Source organism: Phocoena phocoena, chromosome 12 (assembly GCF_963924675.1).
Source record: "Phocoena phocoena chromosome 12, mPhoPho1.1, whole genome shotgun sequence".
Lineage (NCBI taxonomy): Eukaryota > Metazoa > Chordata > Mammalia > Artiodactyla > Phocoenidae > Phocoena > Phocoena phocoena.
Genome location: NC_089230.1, coordinates 30,946,962 through 30,961,724, shown reverse-complemented (window position 1 = coordinate 30,961,724; position 14,763 = coordinate 30,946,962). Strand labels below are relative to the sequence as shown.

Genomic DNA, 14,763 nt, shown 5'->3' with positions numbered 1-14,763 from the left:
ATACTGCACTGAGATTCAGATAATGAAGAAATAACTCACAGATTCATGAACTAGCCTACTTATCTATTTGCTTGAGTACAATAATATACCTTCATTACAGATGTCACTAAGGAAAAATGGTTAAGGGTTACCTCATAAAATGAAAGCCAAATGAAATGTGAAGTCTGACTACCCTACAGTCTCCTATGAAGAGATCTGTCAGTCAGTCCTTTTCAGAAGTTCAGCTATTCCTAACACCCTTGACGGAAGCCCAGTCCTATCTAAAAGAGGGCATCTTCTCTGAGTAATCGCAGCTTTGGAAATGATGTAAGGGAGCATGCCAGCCAGATCAGCTCCATCAATCCTGGCAGCCCAGGGAATGAAAGATATCCCAGTCAGATCATGCTCAAATTCCAAGTACTTAAACAATTTTGAAACATTTTCACACAGTTTTGGAAATTAAGTATTTTAACTAAGGTAAAACATGTAAAAGCAAAGATTAGACCTGAAAATTAAAAAAAAATATATATCTCCACATACATATAAACAGGCTTGGTTAATCTTCTAGTTGCTTTCTGCTGCAACTGATCAGGTTCCCTTTAGTTATAACATACACATTAAATATTTACCCTTACCTCTAGTGGATGTGGGAAGATTTCCATACTTCACATAAATACTGAGACCAATATTGGTCTACAACCCACTATTTATTACATTAAAAAAAATGAACTGTCAAGCTACAAACAACTTACTCATGGTGAAGCTTTAGGGAATGAGGTATTGGAATCTGTAGCTTGGAGTTGTCATTTTGGGCTTTTCTATTGAGGTGAATCCAAATGCAGGTCATTGCAAAGGCATGAGTTGACTGGGGTTTGTTAATGTCAGGAACTGGGATAAACTAGAAAAGAACAATTTAAATACAAGAAAGAGTAGAATTAACTAATTATATATATTTTAGTAATCCATTTCTGCTATATCTCATAATTTAGCTCCAACTGTTCAATAACACAAATCAGAAGATCTAACAGCTATCAGATATTGAAACTATTACAAGATTGTTTTTACTTGCCAAGAAAATAACTGAAATCCACAGGTGCTTAGTCAAGCTTTTCCTACTGCCACAAAGCATTCATAATCATTAAATTTTTATTCTTGGACTCCCCTGGTGGCACAGTGGTTAAGAATCTGCCTGCCAGTGCAGGGGACCCAGGTTCGAGCCCTGGTCCAGGAAGATCCCACAAGCCACAGAGCAACTAAGCCCATGTGCCACAACTACTGAGCCTGCGCTCTAGAGACCGCAAGCCACAACTACTGAAGCCCGCACGCCTAGAGCCCGTGCTCCACAGCAAGAGAAGCCACCGCAACGAGAAGACTGCGCACTGCAACGAAGAGTAGCCCCCACTCGCCGCCAACTAGAGAAAACCCGCGTGCAGCAATGAAGACCCAATGAAGCCAAAAATAAATTTATTAAAAAAAATTTTATTCTTTAAAAATTAAACATCATTAAGAAAAAAGTTAATCACATCATTATCTTACTGAGTGTGATAAATATGAATACAGAGTTTCTAAAAGTCGCAATATATGCGTTCCAAGAACATATAAGAGACATGCGATCTAAATGAGTAGCATAAAACATATTGTTTATTGATGTGTGAAATGACACGGATGTCTGGAATTTGCTTTAAAATCATCAGCATTAATAAAAAAGATGAGGAAAGAAGATGAAATAAGAATATTTCTTGGACTTCCCTGGTGGCACAGTGGTTAAGAATCCACCTGCCATTGCAGAGGACATGGGTTCGATCCCTGGTCTGGGAAGATCCCACATGCCGTAGAGCAAATAAGCCCGTGTGCTGCAACTACTGAAGCCTGTGCACCTAGAGCCTGCGCTCTGCAGCAAAGAGAAGCCACTGCAATGAGAAGCCCACGCACAGCAATGAAGAGCCAACGCAGCCAAAAAAAGAATATTCTTGGTGATGGGACAGGAGTGTCTTTTTCTACTTACTCTACATTTTTTGTGCATTTTAAAATTTCCATAATAAAATGTTTCTAAAAAATGACAATCATCAATATATACCATATTTTACTCAAATACCTTATATAATAAAACACTAGTGTGACACACTCAATTGGCAAACAACCAAAAAAACCATATTAACAGATACTGATACTATGTGGTCATTCAAATGTGTATAGATTAAAACAGTTTCATGCTTTTAAAAATTGTAACCCTGTTTAGAATGTAGAGAAAGAGCTTGTCATACTAGATGTTCAACTGTGATTTAAGATAAACTTCAAAAATAATCTAGTTCAATTTCGTCACTTTATACAGGAGTAAACTAATGTCAAGAAAAACTGAATGTCTATCCCATGATCACAGCAATCACAAAACTGGGAAAAGAACCATGTTTCCAGCGTTCAAGTCCAGTGCTCTTTTCACAAAATCACACTAAAATCCTTAAACATAAATTAGGCATAATTCTAATCACATTGTTAACTATTTAGTAAAACTTACTTCTTTTTCTGGGTACAGAAGGTCAAAGAGCTTCATGACAGGGAGAAAATCAGCTAGTGCATTTTTCTGAATACTTCCAGAAATGAATTGCAAGAGAACCCACATCAGATGATCTCTGCCTTTAATCAGTCCTCGCCCTGCTAACTGTAAAAAATGTTTAAATACAAATCTACACAGCCAGTTAAAGAAACAGATACAGTAAAGTCTAAAGAAAAAAGAGAGAGAAACCTTGTTCTCAGTAAGTTAGCACCTTTTTTTTTTAACATCTTTATTGGAGTATAATTGCTTTACAATGGTGTGTTAGTTTCTGCTTTATAACAAAGTGAATCAGTTATACATATACATATGTTCCCATATCTCTTCCCTCTTGCACCTCCCTCCCTCCCACCCTCCCTATCCCACCCCTCCAGGCGGTCACAAAGCACCGAGCTGATCTCCCTGAGCTGATCTCCCTGTGCTATGTGGATGCTTCCCACTAGCTATCTACCTTACGTTTGGTAGTGTATATATGTCCATGCCTCTCTCTCGCTTTGTCACAGCTTACCCTTCCCACTACCTATATCCTCAAGTCCATTCTCTAGTAGGTCTGTGTCTTTATTCCTGTCTTACCCCTAGGCTCTTCATGACATTTTTTTTTCTTAAATTCCATATATATGTGTTAGCATACGGTATTTGTCTTTCTCTTTCTGACTTACTTCACTCTGTATGACAGACTCTAGGTCTATCCACCTCATTACAAATAGCTCAATTTCGTTTCTTTTTATGGCTGAGTAATATTCCATTGTATATATGCGCCACATCTTCTTTATCCATTCATCCGATGATGGACACTTAGGTTGTTTCCATCTCTGGGCTATTGTAAATAGAGCTGCAATGAACATTTTGGTACATGACTCTTTTTGAATTATGGTTTTCTCAGGGTACATGCCCAGTAGTGGAATTGCTGGGTCATATGGTAGTTCTATTTTTAGTTTTTCAAGGAACCTCCATACTGTTCTCCAGAGTGGCTGTATCAATTTACATTCCCACCAACAGTGCAAGAGGGTTCCCTTTTCTCCACACCCTCTCCAGCATTTATTGTTTCTAGATTTTTTGATGATGGCCATTCTGACTGGTGTGAGATGATATCTCATTGTAGTTTTGATTTGCATTTCTCTAATGATTAATGATGTTGAGCATTCTTTCATGTGTTTGTTGGCAGTCTGTATATCTTCTTTGGGGAAATGTCTATTTAGGTCTTCTGCCCATTTTTGGATTGGGTTGTTTTTTTGTTTTTGAGCTGCATGAGCTGCTTATAAATTTTGGAGATTAATCCTTTGTCAGTTGCTTCATTAGCAAATATTTTCTCCCATTCTGAGGGTTATCTTTTGGTCTTGTTTATGGTTTCCTTTGCTGTGCAAAAGCTTTGAAGTTTCATTAGGTCCCATTTGTCTATTTTTGTTTTTATTTCCATTTCTCTAGGAGGTGGGTCAAAAAGGATCTTGCTGTGATTTATAGCATCTAACTTTTACATTTACTAATTACTTTTTCTCCACTCAAGGCACACCCAGCAAAGCCTTTTAAATTATTTTAATATTATATGTTTTCTCCCTGACCTCCAAAACAACTATGCATATCAAAAATTAAATGTTTTAAAACATGATTAAGTCAATAATGTATGCATGAGAATCAAGTTTAATTTGCGAATATTATGAAAAATATTTCATCAAAACACAAGGAGTACTTTATTGTACCAAAAGGATGAAATTTATTGTTTTTACTCCTCAAGGACTGGTTATCCAACACACTTTTCCTGGTTTCCTGTAGATTATAACAGAAACCAGTGGTGGTGATCGGGGTGGTGGGTAAGTGGTGGTTGAAAGGATTTTAACAACTCTTATGAAAATATTTCCCCCAAATAATCTAGACTATCAAGATGTTATAGATACAACAACACTATTTTATTCCCATTCAATGTGTCCAAAGCCTTATGCCTAAAACCAACCCTTTCCACAACTTACTCTTCCACTCGTATTCCCTGTTTCGGATTCACTGTTGTACTCTTCCATTCACCTGTCTAAGCAGACACCAGTGAGTGATCCTAGATTCCTGTTACTCCCTGTCACCTATCGTCACCAAGTCGTATTCACCTCCCAGCATACCGGGTTTCTGGCTCCTCCTCTCTGTCCTGGTTTAGGTCTTCAGCATCTCTCACCCAGACCACTGCAACAGCTCCCTTACTAATTTCTTTGCTTCTGATTTTGGCTCCATCCATCTCTACATCACTGTCTTCCTACATGTGGTCATTAGCAGTAATTTTTCCAACTTGTATATGATGATGTCATTCCCTTCCTCATTTGCTTCCCAAAGTAAATTTAACTCAGAACAAACACAGGGTCATATAAAGTTCTCCATGTCTGGCCTTACCTTCCTGCTTTCTTCATCTCACCAACACTTTCCCTTTTACATTTTTCTTTCCAGCTATCACACACTTTTGTCCCTTTCCAAATGACCATCTTTTTGTTATGGAAACACTTTCCTATCTTTTCCTCTTGGCAAATTTCTACTTGCCTTTCAAGTAATAGTTTCAAGATCCCTTTGAGAAAGCCATTCCTGATGTCTTTAATAGGGACTATTCTCTCATTCCTATCACAAGGAAACATGCTTCCATTATGTGAACTATAATATTATAATCAAATTGTTTATACCTATATCTTCCCACCGGTAAAGAGCTCTTTGAGGGTACTATACTAGTGCCTTTTCATTTTGTATCTCCTTGTCCTTGCACTGTGAATATGTGGAATGAATAAGTGAATGCAGTTTTTATGGTGACAAGAAAATGAGAAGTTAAGAAACCATAAAGGCACTGAACAAAACAGAAATCAGAGCTCAGAACTTCCGTTCACTAGGTAACATCCACACCAGTCTAAAACATACTAATCAACAGGTAAAGTGGCTCTGACAAAGGGTGTGGTACTTACCTTCTGATGAAGAGAAAGGACCATATGTGGAAAACTTGCAAACTGGAAAAGCACAAAGAAAATGAGCTGACTCGAGAGATGCTGCCAGAGGAGTTGGCTTGTTCCCCCATCATCAAACTTCTCCTCGGTCTCCGATCGCTCCATGGCATAAACCACCAGATCCACCAACTGGTCCTCCAGCACAGGGCAGCGCTGCTTGTGCTGTAGGGCAGAGATTAAATACAGTATTCCAAAAGCCTCCCGGTTAGTTTCAGAAGTTACCAGTTAATGGGCATTAATCGTAACAAGAGGCTGAGAAGCATGGAATGAAGTTGAACTTAGAAAGTTAAGGTTAGATTTAGTCTGTTAAAGCTGCATCATGTTACATTATCATAGAGGACGAGTATCATAAAAAATTATTTTTCAGGTCTCACACAAAACAGCCTTCCCATTAACTTTTGACTTTCACTATAGACATCAGTGTTCCAATATGACAAAGGGCACTACACAGTAGAAAATTTTGTTATTTATTTTTTGAACAAAGATCATTTAAAAGACAAATGAAATGGGGATAACAGTATTAAGCTTGCAATCTAGCTCAAAATATGAAAACCCTGGATTTCCAGGAATTAAATACTATGACAGGAGAGCAAACAAAGCAGTGTGTGATCTATTTATTTAAAAGTAATCACCACATGTTTACACTAACTTTATATACAGAGGTATATCTAAATGGCTTCCAGATTACTCAATGTCTATTTTTCAACGTGTGGTATTGATCTGATACTGAAAGGAAAACTTCCTCTACAAAAAAAAAAAAAACTTGATCTCAAAGTTAAATCTCTGCTCTTCCCTCTTAGAAGCCAAACATAATGCAGCTTTAATTTTAAATTAGACTATTTTAAAAATCTAAAACAAGAAAAAGAATTGAGCTTAAACACTAAAAATGAAAATGCAACTTCCCTTTCTAGAGGCAAAAAGATTTATGCTTTTTTAAAGTGATTTTAAAAAATGTACTTTTACCAAAAGAAATATGTTGAGCCATATTTTAAGCCATTTTTATACTTTTAATAAAATGTTACATGACTTAATAGCCAGGCAGTTGGAGGCCTTTCTAATGAATACAATACTAACATAGATGCTTTCCCTATAAACTTTAGATGTGATTATTAGTCTTTTGCCATGAAAAAGGGATATGATTTCCTGAAATTTAGGGGAAAAATGCAAAATGGGGACAAATTTGGAAAAAAACAAAACATAATGAAGAGCATCCCCTCTTTTGCATGCTTTCTGCCAGCTCCAAACTTGTAAAGCTCCAATATAGCTGCACTTTCTTAAAGCATGCAAATAAAACAAACATCTATCCAAAACAGTAAGCATCAATGGTTGTTTCATATTTTTTCCAAAAACACAATGCCATGATCACAGTTCAATCACATTACAGGTTTACGAAGAGCAATATTAACACCACCAGTTGGGACTACAGTACTTTTCCTCCAAATGTAATTATCATTATGAAGCAGAGCAAAGTGCAACAGACAACACTACAAACTATTTCTTAAATCAGCATGCACAACTACTGTGTACAGGGCTTGAAATTCACTAGTTCTGCCAACCACCAACAACCTAAGAAATGTGTCAGACAACACAAATTTAGAGCGAGATCATTCAAAGTATACAAGAGTCAGAAAAATTTGTGAAAAGAAGTAAAGCCAGAATTTCCAGTAGGAATTTTTCTTCAGTGATGGGAATTTGCTGCTAGTTGGAAACTAACCAATTTGTCATCTATTCCTCCATCCATGATGGTCTTCCATCAGTCTGCTTCAGGAAAAAAGAATAAACTAAACAAAATTGGTGTTTAGCACCTGGGTCATTTTTGAGTTTCCCTTATTAGTATTAGCTATTTGTTTCAGAGAACTGGATTTTTACCTACATATTTTTAGTACTGCAGTGATTGATGGTCATATAGTTAATGATTTAGAGGAAAACCAAAAATATTAAGATTTTGGCAAAGTAAGAACAACTAGGAAATTTACAGTCAAAGCTGATAAGCTTTCAGTATATACCATGACTCAAGACTACCCCCAGATTTTCTGTTAACAATCAAATCAGTCAGGAATCTCTATGGCACCAAATGCACTGGTTGGTCTGAGGGTAGCAGAACATCTATCAGAATGAACTCTATATTTCCCAGATGTTTTTGGTTAAATCCAAGGATAGTTCTCACACCAAGTTTAGGGATAGCTTACACCATGTTCCTTTTTTTACTCGCCAATTTTAATAATACCAAAAAAAAAAAAAAGAGGGAAAAGTCTGGAATATAAAATGATCTGTGCTACTAACTACTTTAGAATAAGTTTTGCTTTAGTTTTCAACTGCTAAAAGATAATTACATTAAAGTTAAGATTCTCCACCACGTAAGTTTTATAAAGTGGAAGAAATGAAAATTCGTAAATCAGTTTAATGATCTGTGAATAAAAGCTAATTATCAGTCATAGGGTGTGATAATTCTTGTAGCCAATGGATGCTATGTCTATGGCTATTCACAACTTGCTGAAAGCTTTCATAAATTTAAGTCTTAAGATATAGGCATACAAATTGAATTAGTTTACATCATATGTATATGTATGTTTAGTTAAAGCCTGTGTTAACAATAAGAATCTAAATTCAGTATTTTAACAATGCAATTTCTGCATAACAGCTCAAACTGTATCGGAAATTTGTATTAAATTTTCAGTTTTGGTAAATGCTGAAGATCAGGCACAAGGAATTAACAGAAACATTAACATTAAGCCCCACCCATGCCCTGATTTTTTCCCACCACTATTTAAAATGGCAAATGATAAGGCTTTCCGTCTTAGTAAGCATATCCTATATTAAGTGGCTCCTGACATTTTCATATAAGTTTTGGTACTGCTTATGTGGTGCAATTTTAACATATTGTACTTAGGTGGGCGTAAGTTAACTTAAAATCATTATTTCAGTGCTAGAAATCAATTTTAAAGCAGTATCTATTTAGGACAGGTTGGGAAGAAAAATCCCATTGTATGTCATTTATCATATTCTCTACCAATCAGAACTGGAGTCCCACGCCAGTTAATACCACTTTCAATGGTGCCTTTTAAGGATAAACTGAGTGATAGTCTAGTACTTCACCGTCTCAGGGCAGCCAGAGTTCATATACCACCACAAAAGGAGTGAATCTGTTCTGTAATGCTCTTATTCAGTACAAAGAATACAAACTCTTGTGCAAATACACAAAACAGGATTCTTACACTGTGAACACTACCTTGCTGGTCACAGAACTGGGCTATTTATGACCTTCTGAATGCAACCAATTTTAGGATAAAATACCATAGCCCAATTCCTACTGGAAAATGCAATATGGACAGCTCTTAAAAGGTTTCAAAGCTTTAAGTAAATTATTGCATTGCTAGAGAGAGGACAAGAAAGTATAGTGCAGGATATAGTTCTGTAATGATAAAAGATGTGATGAGATAACTTATTTATTTTTAATCATATGCTTCTTATACAGTGCGCTCTCATTGTCTACCCTACTCTCCAGGTGGTAAAAATAATATACCAAGTCAACGCAGCATATACCTTACAAGTGCGCTCACTACAGTTTTCTCCCAAAACAATTAATGATGAATTGTGAACTTTTGACAATGTTTACACTACAGTGAGATCAATATTAATAATGTTCTGTCAGCATTTCCATTATAAACTTTATTTTTTACGGATTTATGTCTTAGTCATAAACTTTTTTTAGGTTGAAACTTGTTACTGAAAGGATCAGATCAGAAACACCCTTCTCTAAATTTTGTCAATTTCTAATTTGAGAAGAGCTGCCCCCCAAAAGCAAAAAGCTAAGGATGGCTAAGGATATCTGGGGGAAGAAGGTACTTGCAGCTCAAATTACCATGGGTACATTTATTCATCAAACTGCAAAAAGAAACTGAGTCAAGTATGCCTTAAAGTGCACTGCAAAAATTAGTTTTAAGACATAGCATGAAGCATTCTTTCAAGGTTCACTGAATACTTACCTCTAACTCAAGTGAAAGCTGATCAGAGTTAAAGACTTGGTGTTTAAGATGTTACATTGACAGGTTATGTGAGGTTAACTGTCAGATACTGTGGTGTGAAGCAGTTTCAGTTTCACATGAACAAAGGCTTGTCCAAACAAGGAGACTTGGTAAATTTTTCAGAAGAAAAAACTTAAAATAATAAAAGAGATACTGCTACTAGGGTGAGGTTTGGCATGCAAAGTTTCAACACTGAGCAAGTTTTATGGCCAAGCTATATGTCCTTAAAAATAGGGCTTTATAAATGGAAGCACTGGCACAACCTTCACTATAGTATTGCAAACAGCAACGCTATTTTATATAACCTAGACAAGAATGTCTTTTTAAAATCAAAAAGCTGGTCTATTTTAATATGTTGGGCTCAAAAATTTTTAACAAAAATAATGAGAACCACTATTTTGCTTAAAATCTCAAAGTCCTAGAACAGACTTGGGACTGTATAAGAGTTTGGTTTATAAAGTTTGGCCATTTCGTGTTCCTCCTGCCACAGGTGGACTTCAGCTGCGAGGCACTCACTGCAGGAGGAGGACACTTCTGGCAAAGACTGACAAAGAAGGGTGTTTGTCAAGCAGGTGTGGGGTCACCTAAGAGTGTGACATTTCTTAGTCAATCTCCATGTTTCCAAAAAAACTTCCCCATGTAAAGCGTACCACTCCAACTTTTAAAAGTAACATATCTCTGTTAAAGTGCTTTTGTTCTCTTTTGTTTTGTTTTTAATTTGTTTTTGTTTTTAGGCAAAGCAACGTAAGTATTTTTATTGATGTTGTTGTTTGTTTATGTTTTAATAGTCTGGAAAGATAAAGGCCACCACAAATCTTTCCATCTCTGAAAATTCCACCAGGCTAGCTTTAGCCCTAAAGTATGAAAAACAGTAAAATGGAGTGGGAAGGAAAAACAACCCATCAAAAAAGTGACAGGCTTTATCATGTGCCAGGTGTTGTCTCTTGATTTGATTAAAAAAAAAGAATATTAAAAAAAAACAAACACCAAAAACAAAAAACAAAAACAATCCACCAAAAACAACTCTCATATCCCAAGAAGAAATTCATTTTAGTGGCCTTGGTCTCAGCATGGTCCTGCCAATTTCAAGCCCCGACCATACATGTATTCTCTAAATGGAATCAGTGGCTACAAAGCGGCCAGCGTATCGTTAGTCACAATACAACAGTAAGGTTGTGAACATACCTGAGCAATGTTCAAGGTCTAGAGCATTGGAGGATGGGCAGGACAAGACAGGACAGAACAAAAATAAAGGAAGAAAAAAAGAAAAGACAAAACAGTGACTATGAGGCCAGCCTCAAGGAACCCAGAGTCAGCACAAACCCTCCCACATGTTAAACCACCAAAAACAAACACACACCAAAAAGAAAAAAAAAAAAAATCAGCAATTGAGGCCATGCTGAAAATACCAAGGGTTATAAAAATAGACACCCAAACAACAAAAAAAGTCAAAAATTATGGTTACGTCATGTGTAGGTTTCTCTGGCAAAAGGTATACTTGAAACTGGCCTTATAGAAAAAAAAGCAATGCAAAATAAACCAATTTTTAAAATATCTCCTTCTTAATTTAAATATTCTTAAAGCAGTATATAAATAAGAACAATACATTGTTTAATAAACCATATATTAAAAAAAAAATCACCGAATAGTTCTTAACTGTTTTGCTCAGTTAGCTATAGCAAAGAAAAGAGAAAAGAATAGTGCAGATTCTATGCAGAATTTACTAGGTTTCCAGCACAGTACAGTACCTGCTTATTTAAACCTAGCATATTGCAGACCATATCCCTGGAATAAGGCTGCTCCAAAACATATCTCAACAAAGCAGTCTGTGGTTCAAACAGATCCTTTAAAGAAAATAAAGAAAATTATTGCTTCAAGATCAAAGTTAATGTTAATTCAAATAATTTGAAATTGGGATCAAAAAATCCTCTAAAGGCACTTGTTACCTTCACAGAGTAGGCAGTATCTAGTGGAAAAAAATCATAGGATTTTAGTGCTTACAATTAATCTGTTCCCACCCCTCATTTGATAAATGATGTAACTGAGGTGAAGGGACTTGCCCAAGGTCATAGAGGAAAAGTTAGAAATGGCTTCAGCTACAGTCACGTGGAAGTCTTAAGCATCACTGTAGGGAAAGGATTTTTTTCCCCAGAAATCTTTCTAATCATTCTCCTACAAGTGTAAACATAGACATCATTTCCAAATTTGGAGAGGACTTGATAGCACACGGGTTAAGAGTTCAAATCCTGACTATACTATTTCCTAAATGTGGGGCCTTTTAGTCAAGTTACTACCCCACTCACTGTCTCAGTTTCATCATCTGGATAATGGAAATATTAAGATGATAGTTAAGAATAAAAGTTGTTGCAAAGTAAGCTCTTATAACAGTGCCTGGCACATAGTAAGTTCACAATAAGTTCCTCTGTTTTCATTATTACTGCTATCATGATTGCAAATTCCATTTAGTTTACCACTTTTTCATCTTCTAAAGTTTTGCTGACTAATATGCCAAGAACCCAGAATTGTCACTTTAGTTGCACTATTTTACACTCCTCACTTTTGGAAGTTTCCTAATCACTGTCTATGTCATTTTTGACATGAAAACATTTACGTGAAAACTATCTTGCCCTCCCCATACCCTGCTCTGTCACTACTCCAAACCCCAAGATAATAAATGTCATATTTCATTATAGCTTTATGTCTATATCACATATTTCATTTTATGGATATTTGTGGATTTTTTTCCTTTGAGAAATTTCTACTCTTACTTTTGTCCTCCCCGTTTGAAAAAAATCTAATAAATAGGGACACTGCAAATTCATTTTTGGTCCCTGCTTTGTAAAGGAAAAGTGAAAACAAGGAATCAATTAAAAACTTCAATTTTCTAACACCAAGTGCTTTGCCAGGAGTGAACCGTTGGAACATAGACACCTGCAATATCATAAACCACAGGCTGTACTTGGATATTGAAATCATATGATAAACCATAAACTATCTTTCATTAAATATTTACTTCTTCAGTCTATGAAGAGACAGTTTAGCATTACACATCAAATACTCCAGGATAAAGACTCTTAGACGGATCAAGAAAGTTCCATCGTATTTAGTAACATACCTTATCATATGGCAAGAGGCCTTTCAAAGGAAAACGGAGAGTTGCAGGGTCCAATTTCCATGAATTACAAATGGCGCCTGAGTTATTTACAACTGGCAGAAGGCTGCAACGGCCTGTGTGCATTACAAAAAAATGTTTCTAAATAAATGTGAACATAGAAATGCCTGGTCCTTCATTCACTCTACAACTATTTAATGAACATCTATGCTGAACCAGGCACTGGTTAAAAATATGTTTTAATTAGATATAAGTTTGGGAATTTTCTTTGATTATTTTTAGCCCTTCTAAGCTCACAAATGTTGCATTTGTCCAGGGACAGAGGTCGGCAAGCTACAATCCATGGACAAAATCCGCCTGTTTTTGTAAAGCTGTACTGGAACACTGTTGCTTTTGCACTGTAATGGCAGAGTTGAGTAGTTGCAGCAGACTGTATAGCCCACAAAGCCTAAAATATTTGTTATATCACCATTTATAGAAAAAGTTTACAGACGCTTAATCTAGGGTCAACCTGAGTAACTTTAAACATGATGCTCCTAGAAGGCTTAGATGTAGTATATGACCACCAATCAGTTCATGTATCCAAATGCCTGATAAATCCTGTCACTGCGATGTCCCACAGGCACCTTGTTCAACATAACTTAAACTAACTTCATCATCATCCTTCTCAATCCTTCCATAATTCATTAAATGATGTCAATATCTACTCAGTTACAAAAACTAAAAGCCTAAGAATTATCTGTCTAGTGTCTGTTTAGTTTTTGTATTTCCAGTGTCCGGAATAGCACCTGACTCACAGAAAGTGCTAAAAACTTCATCATTGACTAAATAATGTCTATATTCCAGGCTGTTCTGAGGCCACCATGATTTCTAGAAATTATTCAGGAATATATATGAGTACTGCAAAAACTGCAAATCACGTGCTTATTTTTAAAAGAAAATTCTGAGAATCTAACAAACATGAAAAAATGGAAAACAAAATAAATGAAATACAGAGCAAAGGTGTAAATTGGAATGGGCTGAGAGAGTCAGATAATCGAGGGGCAGATCTACTGCGACTTCCAGTTGCCTAGAGATTCCATGGTGCTTTACTAGCTCTACTAAAAGTTCCCTCTAATCACCAGGAAACACATCTTCTAGAATGGTTCTATCTGAAGCTTAGACCAGTCCAGACAGTTGCTTTTCCTTCCCTGTACTTAACACACAAAGTACCTGAAGCAAGTAAAAGGACATTATTAAGCTCCTAGAGTTATACTAAAATGACAAGTCACCAAGACATGTATAAGATACCATCCATCAACTTTGTTCAACAGTCAGATCACTAAAGACCAGGTACTATTTAGTATATTTTGAATTATAATCCTACCGCAAATGGAGTTGATCCTTGCTGTGGGCCTAAAGGTGTCCACAAAGTCTGATACCAGGTTTCCAAGTAACTGAAACAAAACAAAACAAAACAGAAAACAAATAAGTATAAAAATAAAATCAAGATTGCTCTGAATACAAGAATCATTTACATAAAGTGAGATTATGTAAAGATTTAGTACAATTCCTGGCACATAAAATTACTCAAAGGTTAGTTCTCTTTTGCTTCCTTCCAAACAATTACTGACCAGTTCATTTCTTCCTGAATTAAGCCAGGTCATACCACCATGTTCTTAGCTATTTGATGAAGCTATGTATATTTCATCACATAATATATAAACTGTCTCAGCAGGACAGCAGAGAAATGAAAGAAATACATATTACGTATTATCTAAGGATAAAGTGTTAAAAGAATAAGCACACACAAAAAATCACATTATTATCTAAGAATAAAGTGATCATTAAAGAATAAGCACACAAAAAATCAGATTAGTATAACGATTTTCAATAAAACTTTCTATTAAAAATTTTAGAAAACATCAAATTTACCCAGTGTGGAAGTTTTCCCTCAGGATATAATTTCCTGATCTCTGTGACTGCAAAATATGCTGGTAATAAACAAGCATTTCTTTCCAAGATATATGCTATAACCTAAGAAAAATAAGAGGGCGATGTTATTATTTTGACTAGTCCCACAGATAAGCCCCTTAAATGCAATAACAACAAGAACTATGGTATTAAGAGGTAGAGATATTACTTCATGGATTC

General features: G+C 35.9%; 1 protein-coding gene across 7 annotated transcripts in view; it reads right to left on the bottom strand.

Moving 5' to 3' along the window:
* MED23 (mediator complex subunit 23) overlaps window positions 1-14,763 on the bottom strand; it is a 41,424-nt gene that overhangs the window by 18,879 nt on the left and 7,782 nt on the right. For 4 of the 7 annotated variants that reach the window (XM_065888523.1, XM_065888524.1, XM_065888527.1 and 1 more), the window contains exons 7-13: window positions 14,545-14,646; window positions 13,997-14,066; window positions 12,634-12,746; window positions 11,267-11,362; window positions 5,455-5,655; window positions 2,495-2,638; window positions 732-877 (exon numbers count right to left, since the gene is read on the bottom strand). In XM_065888523.1, coding sequence (XP_065744595.1) covers window positions 732-877; window positions 2,495-2,638; window positions 5,455-5,655; window positions 11,267-11,362; window positions 12,634-12,746; window positions 13,997-14,066; window positions 14,545-14,646 — 872 coding nt within the window. Of the gene's footprint in view, window positions 1-731; window positions 878-2,494; window positions 2,639-5,454; window positions 5,656-10,703; window positions 10,722-11,266; window positions 11,363-12,633; window positions 12,747-13,996; window positions 14,067-14,544; window positions 14,647-14,763 lie in introns of all 7 variants that reach the window. The other 3 variants (XM_065888522.1, XM_065888526.1, XM_065888528.1) reach the window with 3 other exon arrangements.